Source organism: Empidonax traillii, unplaced genomic scaffold, assembly GCF_003031625.1.
Source record: "Empidonax traillii isolate 1590-97213 ecotype Southwest subspecies unplaced genomic scaffold, ASM303162v1 scaffold2:size4533513, whole genome shotgun sequence".
Classification (NCBI taxonomy): Eukaryota; Metazoa; Chordata; class Aves; order Passeriformes; family Tyrannidae; genus Empidonax; species Empidonax traillii.
In genome coordinates, this window is record NW_020955195.1 from 1,041,393 (window position 1) to 1,058,697 (window position 17,305).

General features: G+C 40.5%; 1 protein-coding gene across 1 annotated transcript in view; it reads right to left on the reverse strand.

Annotated features, from left to right (window-relative positions):
• Positions 1–13,206: 13,206 nt before the first annotated feature.
• ROR2 (receptor tyrosine kinase like orphan receptor 2) overlaps positions 13,207–17,305 on the reverse strand; it is a 46,399-nt gene continuing 42,300 nt past the window's right edge. The window contains exon 8 of the mRNA XM_027893348.1: positions 13,207–16,585. Within this exon, the coding sequence (XP_027749149.1) occupies positions 15,143–16,585 (1,443 nt within the window). The 3' untranslated portion in view covers positions 13,207–15,142. The remainder of the gene's footprint in view (positions 16,586–17,305) is intronic.

The window sequence follows — 17,305 nt, forward strand, 5'->3', positions numbered from 1 at the left end:
CTTTTGTAACAAGGATTTACATAAGCATACTTTCCCATTTGCTGTTTTTTGTGCGTTTTTTGTTTGGTTGGGTTTTTGTTTGGGGTTTTTTTGGTGTTTTTTTGTTGTTTGGTTGGTTTTGTTGTTGTTTTTGGGGGTTTTTTTTGCTGCTACTGTGTATCTGCTAAAAATAGCATTGTTTTCTGGTCAAAATGTCCCACTCAGCATTCAATTACTGTGGCATAAATTGCTGTCAAAATGTTATCCCTGGTATCTTCTCAAGTAACTTTCCTGCCTTACCTCAGATCAGGTCCCCAGATCTGTACATGCTGAGGATTCGTAAGACACTCTTCTGCTTCAGCACCATTTCCAGACACTAACCACTGAAAATTAGAAGATTTGAACAAATGAAGTTGATTCAAAGGAACTTCCTTGTTTTGGAGACTTCTAAGTCCCATTGAATCTTGTTTTCCAGGTTGTCTTTGAAGGATTAATTACTGATAAGAGTTTCTTGTCTCCAGGTGTGGGGTTTCAAAATTATGGCAGACAGTATGTGTGAGACCTGATAAGGCTGTAGCTCCTGCAACCCATCAAAAATTAAATCTAAGTACCCTTGACACAGAGAAGTCAGTGAAGATTTCTGAGGTCAGCTCGAGTCACAGGACAATTTCGTAACTGTGTTAATGGACCCATATTCAAAGAACTGAATCACACAATCAGCAGTAATAACAATTCTGTCAGACAAATTAGATGGTTAATAACATGTAAATGGAACTACAGCTTTCAGATTACGTCATCCATCAGTAATAGCCGTGCAACAGCAATGCCGTCAGAGGGAGCGCACACACGGCTCTGAATGGAAATTGCCAAACTGTTTTGTCGATAAGGAAGGAAGGTAGGAGAGCTGGATCATGCTCTCCCAGCTGTGTTGGCTCTGCAAGGTTAACAGAGTGCAAAGTAGTTCAAATTTAATTTTGCCATTGGAAAAGCTGCCAATTTTCCATATTCACATTTCATGGCACAGCTGATGCCTAACTATTCTATGCTCTTACTTGCTGTCAGACTTTGGTTTGTTGTTTTTTTTGTTTTTTTTTTTTTTCCAATTAATTCCTGCACTGCTTCTTGGCATGTTCAGATTTATGCAATAACATTTAACCTCTTTGTACATAAAGCAGTGCTGGTATGCGAAGTGTTGTCACTCTCTTCGGAGAGGGCATGGAGGTGACCATAGTTTCTCTAGTCCTTCCAGGGGGAATCACAACACACTTTGGCCCTTGGTGTGTAACCTGTGTGAATAAAGAAGAGGGTCTGATCATCTCTGTCCCATGGACATGACACTGCCCACACTGCCCTTAGCTGCTGCAGTGGAAATGGTGTCAGCTTCAAAGTTAAAGACTCTTGTTTTTACAAGTCTATGCAGTGACAGGACAGTAATGCATATTTATATAGTGTTTTGGTGATCCTTTCTCAGATAGTTATAAATTATTTCTTAGATAAGAGCTTTTTATACTTGATGAATAGCAGATGATTGTCACTACTTTACTGTTTAATTTTTAAATTAATTTGAAGTATAATTCTCCAACTATAAAGTGCTCTGAGACTACTAAGAAATTAATCACATTAAATGAACTCCATTATAAACCATCATCCTTACATGACTCTCGAAAGCATGCACTAGAAGAAATTAATGCATCAAAGCAAGATTCTCAATGCTTCATTTAAACAGAAAATGCATTTCAAAATTAGTTAAAATGAGAAAACATTAGGTATGAGTATTGAAATTGTGGCATTGTGTGGAACTCCTCTCTCAGAGTTATTTAAAAAAAAAGTTTTTATTTAGTAAGAGCATACAAGTTTCTAACACCTGTGAAATTTTACAGGCTGAATATCCAGTCTATTCAGCTGAGGCAGCCATTTATACTGAAACAGGAATGTACAGATTGAGAAAACATAATTTTTTTTTTAATAAAGTTTTAAATAGTTTCTAAACAATTTAAATTGTTTTTAAACTCAAGCAAGAGGCTTCATCTGGTAAGTCTTTCCTCTGCACGCTCAGCCATCTAGAGTACTATCCCAGTGGCCCACATTAAACTGTGGAGACTACTGTTATGATTAGTTTAGGAACTTACCTCTGCTTTACTCATCCATTTCTTCCAGTACCTGTTAATTTGGAAACCAACACAAATGAAATTTTAGACATCACTGGCCTCTTCAGAATTATTATAAAGAAACAGATACACAATCCACAGATTTAAATCTGTAATTGCAAATACAATATTTGAGCAATTTTTTTGCACAGAGCTTCAGTGTTTTATTAGTAAAAAGGTTGGCCAAGGTTAACCAAGTGGACTGTAATCTGCTGAACAAAAAGAAAAGAGAATGCCAAATAAAAATTATCTAGAGGCACATAAACTAGATTTAAACTTAGTATGCAAGACAATTTTTGTACTTCAGTAAGGTTTTAGCAATAAGTTCATCCAGTTTTTGAAATTTCAGGGAACTCTTGAAATTACTGGCAAATTTTCTATAAAAAAGCCAACAAGCTCCGTCAGTTGGATTGAACTCACTAATGTATACTCATTGCAAAAACTTTTGGGGAAGAGTGTTTATTCTCCTGAACCCTTATTTTGCTACACATAAGCAGATTATTTCGTGGTCAACAACTGAGAGCACAAAATACTAATGTATGGAGTAGAGACAGCACAGTCTTAAAAGGCTTGTTTTTCTTAGCTGTTTTAAGCTTACTTGATGAGGCAAAGGTCTACAAAGCAAGTATTTTATGACCCAAGACCAAAAACCAAAAGGCAACTTTGCTGTCTCTGACCCTACACACCAGAAAAAAAAAAGGCAGGAAAAAAAAAAAAAAGGGCAGAAAAAAAGAAGAAAAAGGCAGAAAAAAAAAAAAAGTGTGGTCGAGGGACTGCCTTTATTTTGCTCCAAAATAAACACTTACTTGATTTTTAAAGGAGAGAGGGAGGAGGGAAGGAAAACACTGACTTAATGGAGCATAAAAGAAAACAAAGTTTGTTAAGTTCCTTTGTCCCCCCCTAGAGAATTACCTCATTTAAATGCAAGACCCAATCGTGGAAAATGGGGAAAATAAAAGCTTTGTGAATGCAGGCATGAAAAATTCTTATACTTGCAGAAAACACTGATGAGTCCATATCTACTTATTTGGAAGATTGGTTTGGTATAATATACAATTATACATACTTTAATTGAAACCTTAGTGCGTGGAAGTTGACAAACACTGCACTTTTACTGTTTCTGACCATGATAATGCTGAACAGGAACATTTCTGTTGTCACCAAGGTCATCTTGTGGTATTTAATTATTATGTTGGAAAAATGGAGCATCACACACTTATAGCTGATGTAAATGTAGTTCAGTAGCATGGAGTTATGAGTGACCCCTTCTAAAACTAAAAAAGGACAAGAATATAAAGCAGGAGTAGTATATTTCACTCACTTCACAGTATTTCAGCAACAGATCTAAACCAAGAGTTACAAGTGAATATGACACTATTGTAAGTGAACTACAAAATTTAAAAATAAAATCTACAGGCATAGGTATAGGGATACTGATTTCTCTGTATATTCTTTATTATATTTTAGTTTTATTTGCCTTCTGTACTGAACTGCTTAATAGAATGGTCCTTTGGCACTAAAGAAAGTGCATCATAGAAAAATGAATTCTTTAAGTAAATGGTAAAAACAATGACTTATAGGTAAGCCTACTGGAGATGCAAGGAAAACTGCAGAAGAAACAACAAGTGTAATTAATAGATTACAAGTGGATTGCAAAATACATGCATAGCTGCAAATAAAATTAATGGGACCAGCAGTAAAGGTGAACATCTACCTGCCATCTGCAGTAACAGAGCACTGTGACTGGCATGAGAGACAAGGTGCAAAGGTGGAAGTCTGGAAGGCTGGTGTGGGGGTAAATCAAAATGACTCCCCAAGTTAAACTGTATTACCCAAATAAAGAGCTTCATTTTAAAGGAGATAAACCCGGCAGCAAGCGATCAACTCAATTACCTACTTTTCCATAAGGTTGTCATACAATTGTCAACACAAGATGTTTTGTTACATAACAAAGGATTCCAAATAAACTCATAGCTACGGTGCCATCGTGGGTAACACATCTTAATACTCTGCTGTTGGCAATGCTATGCTCACACAACACTTTAACCAAATCAATAAAAACCTTTGAGAAAGTGTGAAATGAAGCATATGGGCAAATCTGTCTCACTATCACAGCTCTCTGGGATATTCCAAAAGGCATCTGTCTCATTCAGTGCCCTTCATTTTATTAAATCCTAGAGGTCTCAAGTGGCCTCTTTTTAAAAAAAAAAAATCGTGAAATTAATTGGAAACGTATAAATATTGATTTTTTTTTTTTCCACAGCAGTGCCTAGTTTCAGGATTACTGATAAAAAAAAAGACTTCTGCTTCTGAGAAAAATGCATGAACTTTGGCCTGGTAAAAAATTTGTTGAGGGTCTGCTGGTAAATTAAGGAATGCTGATGCACAATTATATTAGTTGTTTCATCCCATTATGACACACAGTGCAGCAGAAGTTTATAAGTTCTCAGTTATGTGGAAGCACATGTGCAAACTCAATTTCAAAAGTACAACCGGGAAATATCTCATGATCTGTCTCTCCTATCCTGTCTGGCAAAAAGAGCTGGCATATTTCTTAGAAGTCTTTCTGTGATTTGCGATTTCTATAATCAAATTTTCTTCATTGCTTCTACAGTTTCTTAACAAAATCTGCCTTCTGTAGACATGTAACAATATTCAAAACACCTCTGTATCTCCATGAAAAACAGTTTCAGTGAAACTTTTTTCTGGTTGCCACAGCTGCATCTTCATGTTTCAGAAGTAATTACTTAGAGACACCCACACTCCTACTTCATTTAGTAGGCAACATGCTTATCCTCTCCACCTAAAAAATCGCAGGTCAAAGCTACACTTATGATTGAAATACGTCTTGAAATACACCACATCCTCTAGCTCTTGATTTTGAAGTTTGTGCTCGGTTTCAGTGGCAATAGCCCCAAGAATTGATTTTGTGCCTTATGTTATCATATACTTATGAGTCTTACCAGATCTGGGTTCATATGGAAAAGAATAGCAAAGAATAAATGTCAAACACAAAAATGAATCCCCTTCTTCCATATCCTTTTACTCGAAAGACAAGACCTCCACATGGGTTTGGTGGTGCAGCAAGGTTAACTCTTTAAAGAGTCTTCTGTCACATCTTTTAGCAAAAGGCCAAGTTAATCACTTACCATTTTCTTCATTTATAAGAATTTATAATGCCAGGTGAAATGTCAATGCACTGCTTAAAACACAAGAAATTCTTTGCCAGTAACTCACTGGGTTACATTTGTGAAACTTGCTGCTCACTCCCTTATCCGTAAACGTTTTCCAGGGATGTTGTTTTATTTTCATATAAATTTTAAAAAGCACGCCTTTTAAAAAAATGCTGAAAATGCGCCCTTTGCCAAAACAGAATTGTATTTGACTGTGTTATGTGAAAAGGAGATTGTTTGTTTAACATAATTTCTAAAACAGTAGGAAATATTGGCCACTTTTGCAAGGATGTAGCCATTCAGTAGTCTGCTCAGCCCTGTAAGGGTACAAAGGTATTAATGTGCATGTTTGTACAGACGGGATCTAAATAAATAAGAATTTGAGGCATGTGCAATTTATTTCTAGGTCAAGTTTAAAATTACCTTGGCTTTAGTGAAATTTCAGGGAAAAAATATTGAAGAATCAGATCTAGCATTTTCTCAGAAAAATGCAAACTGGAGTCTTTTTTAGGAAAAATATCGTTTTGACACGATATTGAAAGGTTTAGCAGAAATATGTAGTCTCAAGCCAGTGCTCACAGCAAAACCTCTTGGGGAGAAACACTGGGTGAAAGTGTGCACACAAGGACACAAACTGATAACAGTGTCTTGGAAAGCTGCAAGTCAAAGCAAAGAACCCAGATAAATGTGGAAGTTAAGTTATCAAAGTGCCACAGTAAGCACAAGTATAATAACCTTGTGTATTAAACCCATGAAAAAAAATCATGTAAACTGATTTATATGAAGAATTTACCAACGCGTCTGAAAGCTTCTGGGACTCCAGAAAAACACCTTCTCCCCTCACTGTGGCATGTTCTCCCTTCTTTCAGGAGCCAGCCAGAAGTAGAAGTGCTGGAACAGCAGCAGCAGGAGAGGGTTTGCAGGGCTGTGCCTCTGTCCTGGAAAGAGGAAGCACTAACAACCCTGCCTGAAACTTGCTGTCAGACCAAGGTCCCTGACAGGACGAAGACAAGCGCCTTCTTGTTGTGGGAGCTTTTTCTGGAGAGGGTCAGGTGAAACCATCACTAGCCTTCAAGACAGCGGCTGTATCCCCAGCCCCCAGGACACCTCGCTGTGGTCCTGGGCAGCTCAGTGTTCACCACTACCCCTTTCCTTGGAGCCTCGTGGAGTTGCCAGAGTAGCCTTATGGTGCTCAGTGCCGTGGGACAGAGCCCAGGCGTCAGCCCCTTGGAAGAAAGGAATAAAGACCCAAGAGCCAGAGGCCAGCAGGGGTGGGCCAGGCTGCCCAGGAGGTACTCAGGTGGGATGCAGCCCCTGCCTCACCCCCAGGCTCCCTGACCCTCAGGCTCCCTCTGAGATGTTGTCTGTTTTCCATTAAGCGCTGCCACAGGACACAGCAAAATCTCTGCCCACTGCTCAGGCACACGCTGTCAGATCTGCATCTGGGACTGGATGTGGACTTCTTCCAAAGGGGCAAGATTCCAGCTCCCCATCCCCCTTCCTCCAAAGGACACTCATGTGTTAGCACACTTTAAAATGCATGAATAAAGTAGCTATATTAACTCCCCGCTTAGTAAAGTCAGTTTATTGCAAATATGCACACAGATTTCCAGGCAAAGCCACAACAAATAAAATAAAGAAAATAAGAGTAATAATAATAATAGTAAGAAGAAGAAGAATAACAATAGAGAAAGGTTTTTCGTGACTGTTATTTTGTCAAATATTTTTCCCAAGGGCACAGGCTAGCAAACAAAATGATTATATGAAAATACAGTATGTACCGTGAATATTTTTTTGGTATGCACAGAACAAAATAAGGTGATATAATGTCATATTACCCCATTAAAAAAAAAAAAAATAAAAAAATCACCGACTTTAAAGTTGTTCAGAAGATAATACTCTCTTCACTGTCTGAAATGGAAGCTTTGAAAGAAAAAAAAAAAGATTTTTAAGCCATGTTTTGTTAACAATGTTGATTACAACATTGGGGAATGTTTATTTAAGAGAACAAGATGAAAATTTCTTATGGCCTTAATCGAAACCTTTTTGAAGCTGAAAAGCTTTTCGTAATGACTTCAGTGGGCTTTGGTTTCAGGCCTCAAAAACATTTGTTACTGTAAGATGTACCTACTCATTTCAGACCAGTGTCCCCCCTTGAAGTGCTGCCTCTGCACACAGCATGTCTACAGTCAGCCAGCCTGCACCAAGCCCAGCAGTCCCCACAGCCTGTTAATGCAGTGATGTCCTGGGGAGCAGAGGATGCCTCTCTGTAACACCCTTTTGCCACACCTTGCAGGAAGCCTCATCTGCCATCAGGCTGCCAATCTCGCCTGCAGTATCAACTCCCTTGTATCCCATCCCTTCACAGTGCCTGCAGAAGCACCCACAGTTTTGTGGCTTACAGGAGAAACGACAACTGAAACCTAAACAACTTACGTGGGGTCCTACACGGTGCCAAGTGACGGACGTGGGCATTCAGTCCAGAACTAACCCCATTCCTTGAGGAATCTTAGTTAGGAAAAATACTCAGTTTAATTAATCTGCAGTTTTGAGTCTAGTTAGGGCAGTTCAGAAGACTACTGCCTTCAGCAGCTTAGCACCACATTCAGCATGAGGCTCCTGCCCAATAAAGGATCCCAGTCCCCTGCTCTCCTACAGCACCAAGTCAGTGTTTTAGCACCAGCAACACAGAACCAGCCAACGTGATGGGCTGGAGGCTGAGGCAAGTGACGAAAACTCGCAGTGCTCCCTGCTGTGGCTTTTGCAGGGTGTCCCAGAGCAGCAGGAGGCCTGAGCTCAGAGCATCCCGTTTGTTTTGGAGGTGAGCTCTGCAGCGGTTTGGTTGGATTTGTTTCTTTTAAAGTGGGATAGGTCTCTCGACAAAAAGTAGCAGACATCGACAGCAGAGGACTGTTGCAGCAGATACCTGGATAAAAAAATACAGGTAAAGAAATCATAGAAATGTTCACTAGTCATAAGCCAAGACATTGCAAAATGTTGACGAACACCCACCACTTACATCTTACAGGATGAAAAGGCACAGGCAACAGCAAAGTCAGGGGTGAACTTCTGCTGAAAACGAAAGATCCTTCTTCCCCACACCCTTTCATTTGGGAATGTCTGAATCTGCAAGTTAGAGAACAACAGAATTCTCACTCTTTCACTGTCTTTTCAACATGTCAAGACTGAGTTCATTCCTAAACATATCTATTTACAAATGTATAAACTGTGTCTTTTCTCTGCCTTCGGAGAACAGTATTCCAGGCAGAGGAAATGGATTAGTGGATGCTGCGGTTGTCCTCTGAGAAGTATCTACCAGAGGACAAGGGCGAGGAATATTTAAAGGATCAAGGAACAGAGGAAGCAATGACAACACGAAATAAATTCCTTTCATAAAGAAACAAATTCTTTATTCCCAGTTCTCTCAGTGTTAGCAGTGTGTAATTTGAAATGCTTCCTCAGTAATTTGTTTCAAAATTATCATTTAACTGAGCTGGGAACAGAAGGATTCACTAAGGAGACGTGTTTGGTGTGGGTAAGAAACAATGGGAAAAAAATGGAACATAACATCTCTTCCTTGATAAGAAAAGCACACGACCATTAGTTCTCTTATAAGATATTTCTCCCAGCATTTCAGGTTAATTCTCATATATATATTTAATTTAAATCTAATATGAAAGTAATTAAATGGAAACCCCCATCAAGTTATGAAAAAGTATTCACAGGATTAACAACGGAGCAAGACAAAGATCTTTATCATAACAGTAAAACCACAGACTACATTTGAGAATAATCAGCCTCAGCTGAAATTTTATATCTAAATTAAATTAATGCACCTGAAATGCTTCTGGTTTTAAATTACTTAGAGGCAGTTGCTATATGGTAAATTACTTCTTTAGTTAGCTGCCTATTTTCCTACCCACCATCCCATCTGTTAATTACAATGTAATTTGTTGTTATGGAAGGAATTCCTTTTGGTTGTTATTGTTGGTGTATGTTAAACAGATACCTCTAAAGCAGATTATGAATTAGAGTTGGGCATATTGATAAGATTTTTAAAACTGATCATAATGAATCAAAGCTTCAGCAGTTTCCAACATCTCCAGTGACTACCTTATTAGTTTGAAAAGAAATTTGCAAGTCTTTGTGAAGGGTGGCACCTAAAAAAAAATCTCCTCCAGTAACAGATATAAAATATGGAACAACAAAAGCACTTTATGTAAATCTCCATGACGATTATTTATTACTTGGTATATGGAATAAATTTTCAATTAAATGAATACGGTCATTTTAATTTAATTTCTCTCCCCTAATTCCACTACTTTTAGAGTTAACAAAAGAACTTACTGAACAGATGGATTATTTCCAGTTTTAGGCAGAGGTTTTAAAAAGGACAGTTAAACCATCAGGTACACTGTAATTGAGATAAAATGAAGTTCCTCTTTCAGATCAATAGAAATGAGAAGTAGCTACATTGGATTCTGCGTTCCCTCAGTATCGTATTATTTTAAATTCCGACTCTCCTGGAGATTTACAGCCCTGTGAACCCCATACTATTTCCAGCTCCTGCCATAACCTCAGTTACATTACTTCCCCCTGCTTGTGCAATCTTGCAGTGTTCAGCTAAGATTTAGAGCAACACTTTTTCATTTTAAGCGACTGGATGGGGCCTGGGTCAGGGAGTGCACCAAGACGGTCAGCGTGGGTGTCACAGGGAAAGCAGGAGCCTAACTCTGACAGTGAGAACTCCCTCTGCAAGTTCCAGGGGGGGCAGTGCTCCATGGGGGCTGCTAGGGGATTCCTCAAGGAAGGCTCATCCTGTGAGTCTTCTGTCACAGCCCCCAGTACTGTGGCCGACTGGAAGCAGTGCCAGGCAAGGACTTCACTTCACACCAGGACATAACTGGATGTGGATTCAGAGCTGCAAAAGATCTCACGCAGCCCTGGAACCACAACACATCACAGAAGGAAAGGGGGAAAACATCCCCTGATGAACTGCAACGTGGATTGCCCATTGCTGGTTCACGTCTGCAAGCACCTGTGTGTACATACGTTGCAGGCGTGCACAGACGTTTCATCTGGCCCCACACACGTTTCATCTGGCCCCAAATACAGAGCTACTGCCTCATATTCCAGCATTATTTTTTCCTTCCAAAACCAGGCATATGCACACACACACACACACGGGAACTGCCCTCTACCTGAGGTCTCAAAGCAAGCCAGGCAACCCAGTCTTGTGCAGTGGAAACCCAGTGTTAGGAGCCACCCCACCATTTATTTTCAAGGGAGAAACAGAGGTTACAGAGTCCAGACACTACAACTTTTCAACATCAAACATGGTACAAGACGGGGATAGTGGGTGCGAAATGTTTTTATAGCGTTTTTCTGGAAATCTTGCCAAACCAACTTGCCTATTTTTTATCACAGTAGATACAGTACATCTTGGTCTAGAGAAAGGTCTGCCTGACTTGTTTCACAGACTTGTTTTGTCTTCCCAAGTGAATGCACTTAGTATTGCTTAATAATCCCTAGATTGCTTAGACTTGATATTGCTGACTGACGGAGCCAACAATTTGTCATATCTGCAGGCTGGGCAAAACTAAGAGCTTATACAAGGTCACTTTTGGAAAACAAGGACAAAATTCGGTTTTCCAAAAAGGTGGAACTAAAGCTCATTCACTCAGCCATGCCATTTTTTTGTGCTGCATGCTACTACTTTTCTAATACTACTTTTGCAGTGTTTGAGAAAATCCGAAAAACTTTATTCCTGTCATGCATTCCATTGACATTTCATAGGTTTATCTACAGAACAGGAACATACATTGTTGTTCCTTACAATATGAGCTTAATCCCTTTCCTCAAAAAGGGGATAGTTTTGCCAGTGGATTTTTTTCTTCATATTCTGGGTAACTGAAATGCTGTTTTGGAGAACGGTTTGCAGAAGTATTTGCCTGTCTAGAAAGAGAATTGCTGTCTGTGCATGGTGAAACTATGACTTAGGCTTTATTTGAAGATATTACTGTGCTTGCAGCTGAGTGCTTTATCCTTACATCTGTTTTGGCAAACACCTCAATGTCCAACATCTTTTGAGAGTGCTCCCCACTCAACAAGTGTTCCTGAGCTCTCTCACAGAAATTGTCAGACCTCTTCCCTTCATACCCACCTGGCTGAAGATAGGTGATTTTCCTGAACACCAGAGTTATTGACATTTAATAAACTCGTTAGATAATGTGAGGAAAAAAAAAATCATATATCAAATAAAAGTTTGAGGTGCTATTACTATGAAGTAAATTCCCTTTGACTCACTATGATATTCACTGCCATGGCAGAAACAGGAAGCAAGGGACTTACATCTCAGCAGGGAGCTTGTTCCTCTGGATCAGTCTTAGGAAAATTGCTAGATGAAACTAAGAGTAGTGACATTTAGATGAAGGAAAGAAAGCACCTATCAAAGCCTGTAATATCAACTGTTTGTACTTATCAGTTAGTATTGTGGGTGAATCCTCTGTTCTTACAGAGTTGTTAATACTGCAATGTTTATAGTTTTGTCTTCCTGTAGTCTCAATGAGTCAAACATGAAAAGACCCTCCAATAACCCAGTTCTCAGACAATATCAGGACAGGATTCAGATTTGACCCAGTGAAACATCTGCAGTCAGTTTCCCCACTCAGGCTATGAACCCTTACCCATTTTTCCTGCCCTATGCTTGCAAATCTCTTCCACTTCCTATCCAATTCCGTCTGCCCCATACACTTTTGCAGACACGGACACTCCTGCCTCGTCAGGGGGCTGCTGTGGACAGTGCCAATGCTCTATCCACTTTTCCTAAGGTCAGACCCTGTCTTAGGAAAACTGTATTAGCTGAAGCAGAGTAAGGCACTAGAAACAACAAAAAACTTTTGAAACATCCCACACTCTTCTCAAAAACACCTTGCCCCTCTCCTGGCCATCCAGACATGGATTTGTTGCCTAGAAAAGCTGTTCTGCCACTAAGAAAAATGCTAGCTTTGCCAGAACTATCAGGAAGAAGTAACTTTGCATGCCTTAAAGGGCAGCACTGAGCTGGCTTTGCTTGGCCCCAGCCCCAACCCTTCCCCCTCACTTATTCACAACTTACCACCTTCACCCATCCACTTACTGCCTCACACCTTCCCTGCTCTCCCTTGGCCCTGCTTCCAAATCTCGAGGAGGAAAGGCAGATCCTGACTCTGACTGGATCCATGCAGCAGACGTCACAGCCTGGGAAGTTGCAGAACAGCGAGTTACTTGCAATCCACATGACTGAGAGTGGCCATTCACTCACGTGCTGGCAGTGCTGCTCGTGCAGATGCTCACCTGAGGTGCAGAGGAGGGGCTGGCACTGCTACCGTGGCTCCTGCCAGCTCAGGGGAGTGCACCCACATCAGCAGAGGGGGGAAACCTCTCTCCAGTGCCATTTGTGCTACCAAGGCTGACCCTGAAAATTTTGTTCTGCTCCTCTTCCATCACTTTGAGAGCACATCCACAGTATAGTCGGGACGGGGAAGTCGGTATAGGAGTCTGGCCTGCTTTTTTTTCAGCTGTGGCAAATTTATGAGGCCTAAAGAAGAGAACTAGGAGTTTCCCCAAACTGGACTCAAAGCACACAAAGTTGTAATGCACTCCGACTATCAGAAATGAGCTGAACTTCAGGCAGTTCTGTACAGAAGCTTTCACTGACTGCCACTTATTTGTTTATTACATCTCTCACTGACAAATCTGTGGTGTGACTGGACCAGTTACACTCCGCTTACTTTACAGAAAGTTAGCAGTGGAATAAAGGGAGTCAATGTAGTTGATTAATCAAAAGCATTTATCTGAGAACATGAAACCTAGGAGAAACAAAGAACTTCATGTAAATAAATTTCACTTTTTCTTTTTTTTTTTTTTTAATTTATCCTTTATTTAGTAAAAGCACCCAAAGCTGCATTATATTAACACAAGTAATAAAGCTTTCATATTTTATTCCTACCAGTGCATTTCCAAATCCAGGTGAAATGCTGGAAATAAGTAATGCTGCCATACCTTGAACACAGGGTGTAGATCAAAATGATATACAACTTACAATTGAATACCAGTCTAATAAAACAAAAGGTTTTAGTTTAGGTGTGAAACCTGTAACTTCAACAGTTTGGGCCATTTCTATTTCCACAAAGTACCATAACAAAACAGCGGTTGTAGAATAACATACTTAATCATATTTTTTGCATCACTTTATTGAATACTCCATGTTGGATTTACAACTTATAGCTATAGTGTGTGTTGGCTACAATGTTAAAATGAGAATGTCTATTGCTTGCATTTGCACAGAAAGGGTCATGAAATGTGTGGACCTGTCTGCATGTTTAACAAAATGAAACAGCAACACCATAAAACTTCATCACGTGTGAATATTGTAAATGGTTAAGTTATAAAGTCATTCATTCAAAAATCCAAATATTTCAATGAAAAACCGTATATAAATTGCAGTAAAACATAAATTACATTTAAAGGTCTGTACATGATTCATCCTGCAAACAGAAGCACAAAAACAGCACCTTGTACAGTATTGCTTATTTTGGTCTTCCAGAGTTCAAAGATCATTTTTACCAAAAAGGCAGGAAAAAACATGGTTTCACATGCAATCCAGCAGTAATTGTGGTAAATCAAGTAAGTCTATAACCCCTCAAAAAACCCAAGACTTTCACAATGTAGAAACATACATGTGGAGCCATTTTCTGTACTTGATAACCAATATGCAATTAAAGTTGGATTTATTAAGTTAGTGCATACCTATAATATCCCCTACAATATCCCCATTTTTGGTTAACAGTGTATTAAGGCTGTTTGCTGCTGAAAATACACAGCAGAGAAGGAATACTTTCATCCACAAATGCAGTCAGATGATCTCATCTGGAAGCTTCTGTCACAGTCACTCACTGGAAGTGATGAAAGAAATCCATCCTCTCTCCTCTCAGGGTTTTCCACAAGATGTTGTGGATACTCTAAGTTTATGTGAGTTCAAAATCATTTGGATAAATTCATGGTACAAAATTCCATCCAGGGCTATTAAGAAAAAAAAAAATAAAATCCACTTCTGGCTTGGGAAGTCACTAAGCCACAAATTGCTGGAGGCTGGGGAAGTACCCTGGGGAAATTCTACGAGGGAAATTGCCCTTGCAGTCTGTCCCTGGGTAGACATTATCCATGGCCTTTCAAGACATGCTACTGGGCTGGATGGACCCGTGGTCTTACTCAGCACAGTCAGATTTATGTTCCTTTTCCCTACTTTTGTTATTATTGTAACACAAACATGGATCGCTACTCTCAGCTTTTTTTTTTCCTCGTGCTCAAAAAGCAAACAACAATCCCATGTCCATTACTACATCAAAGAGATAAATACTACAAACTAAGCTGTCCATCACAGCCAGGGCACTTCTTTATGCTTAGAGCAATTCTGCAACCATAGTTGGATTCCTTTTTGTGTTACTGGTTTAAGCATAATTCACTAGCATTACACTCACATATCATGATATACACGATGTGCAATGCTACTCTGCAATATGTTGCACAGCAACAGTACATATCTGAAAAGCAGCTTCTCTCAAGAACTGTAGGACAGTAAAAGAGATTAAACCCAGCAATTCTATACCATCATATTTGCAAAATCCAGTGGTGGAAATGGTCAATAAACCTGGTATATCATTACTGCTGCACTTTACACTGGCGTTGCTTTTTTAGTTTCGTTCCTTTTAGTCAGATCAAAATCACTCTATTAAGCCTAAGGATCTACTGTCTCCATGCGTGGAAGCGACGTGGGGTTCTTACTAGTTGAGGACAAACCCCTTAGGCTTCTGACTGAATTTCTGCTTCGTCCATCTGAAGTGTGTCATTGTCACCCAGCAACTCCGTTTCAGGCACAGAGCTCTCTTCCTCCTCCTCCTCCTGGACGGGATTCTGGGCAATATCTTCCGTTCCATTGTGTGTGTCATCCGTGCCTTCTGACAGCAGAGCAGCCCTGTCGGCCACTGACGCGTTGGAAGGGGCCGTTGTCACGTAGCCCGTGCTGGTGGATCCGCTCCCGCTGTGGTGGGATCCTGGTTTGGGAATGATCTGGGGAGGCATCTGCTGAGGGGCCATTTGCATTGGAATCTGGACAGGATAAAAATTTGGCAGGTAAGCACCGTAGGCGGGCATCGGCTGGTAGCCGTTGACTGGAATGTAGAGCTGCGGGGGCGGGACCATGGGTCTCATCTGGCCTTTCATTTGTATGAACTGCGGCTGAGGGAAGGCTGGAGTTTTCTGCTTTGGTCCAATGTATCTAGCATTGCTGACATTGCTAACAGGGCTTGTGCTGAGAGAACTGGTTTGCGTGGTGTTGCTCGCCCCGGAGGTTTGCGCTGAGCTGTTGTAATTGGAGAGATTTCCCCACGTTCTTAGTCTGTTGTGTATATCTTTGAATCTTGGTCTTCTGTTGGGAAATTCATTCCAGCACTCCAGCATCAAAGTGTATATCCACGTGGGGCAGTCATCGGGACATGGCAAGATCTGTCGGTTCCTGATCATCTCGATGACGTCCTGGTTGGAATAACCACAGTAAGGCTGCAGGCCATAGCTGAAAACTTCCCACAACACAACTCCGTATGACCATATATCTGAATCAATAGAAAACTTGCCATACATAATAGCCTCAGGGGACATCCACCGGATGGGAAGAAGGGAGTTTCCCATCAGTTTGTAGTAATCAGCAGCATAAACTTCCCTGAAAAGGCCTAAATCAGATATTTTCACATTCAGTTTATCGAACACCAGTATATTCCTAGTGGCCAAGTCCTTGTGGACGACGTGGTGGCTTGAAAGATATTCCATTCCTGCAGCAATCTGAGTCACAATGTGGAAAAAGTCTGCTGGTTCCAGAGTGGATTTTACTGTCTTGTCATCATCGGTGCTGCCAACATCTGAATGGGGGGATCTCATCACTAAGAACTCATGGAGGTCGCTGTGGGAACAGTAACTAAATATCATACTTATAGGCTGTTCCTTTGTCACTATTCCCAGCAAACAAACGATGTTTGGGTGCTGTAATCGTGATCTCATCATTGCCTCATGTTTAAATTCTTCCCGAAGAGCCAGCTCTGCTTTGTCTTTAAGCGTCTTGATGGCAACAGCTTGTGTCTGTTCACCTGGTGCCGTACCAAAGAGGTGCCCCTTGTAGACTTTGCCAAACCTCTCCTCTCCTAGTTCCTCCATGAAGCGCACAGTGGACAGATTAATTTCTTTAAGCTTAGCCTGAAATGAAGGAAAGACAGTCAGTAAAATACCATAATGTTTCCTAAACATTCAAGAATCTCTTACTAAAGAAAATCTCCCGGTGGTTAGATGTCCAAATGCAAGATAAATTGGGCCAAAATGACCTCTCAGTTTTTGTGTATATTCACATCAGTATATTGATTTTACAGTTAACCTTGAAGTGAGTTATAATATCATCAGAAGTGTAAATTGAATTGTGCTGCAAGATAATGAGTATAATTATTTTTACAAAGGAGTGGTCACATTTCCTGCAAGCTAAATGAATAATGGGTTCAGAGTAAACGTGGCAAATGATGACATCTATTAACTGCAGCTGTACTTGCCCTACAGAGCAGCCCAGAGCTGCCCAGTGGAGGCCTGTCAGAAAAGCCCTGGCTGAGGAGGTGGAAGCCTCGGAGCGAACTGAAACATCTATTTCAGCAGAAGGAGGAACAAAACCTTTCTCTTTCAGTTCTGCTGTACCAGATCTGCCCTTTTGCCCCTGTTGCACTACAGGAATGACCCCTGCCCATGGGCAGCAGTGTGCAGTGCCCCAGTGTGCAGAATAAGGAACTTCTCCCTGGTACTTGAAGGAGAAGGTTGAAAACACAGGAGTGACAAATCCCCAGAGCCTCCCTCCTGTAGCTGGGAGGTAAAGAAAGGGAGTTTGTGATGGTGTTGTAATGGATCCATCCTGACCAGCATGGGATGGAGGAGTCC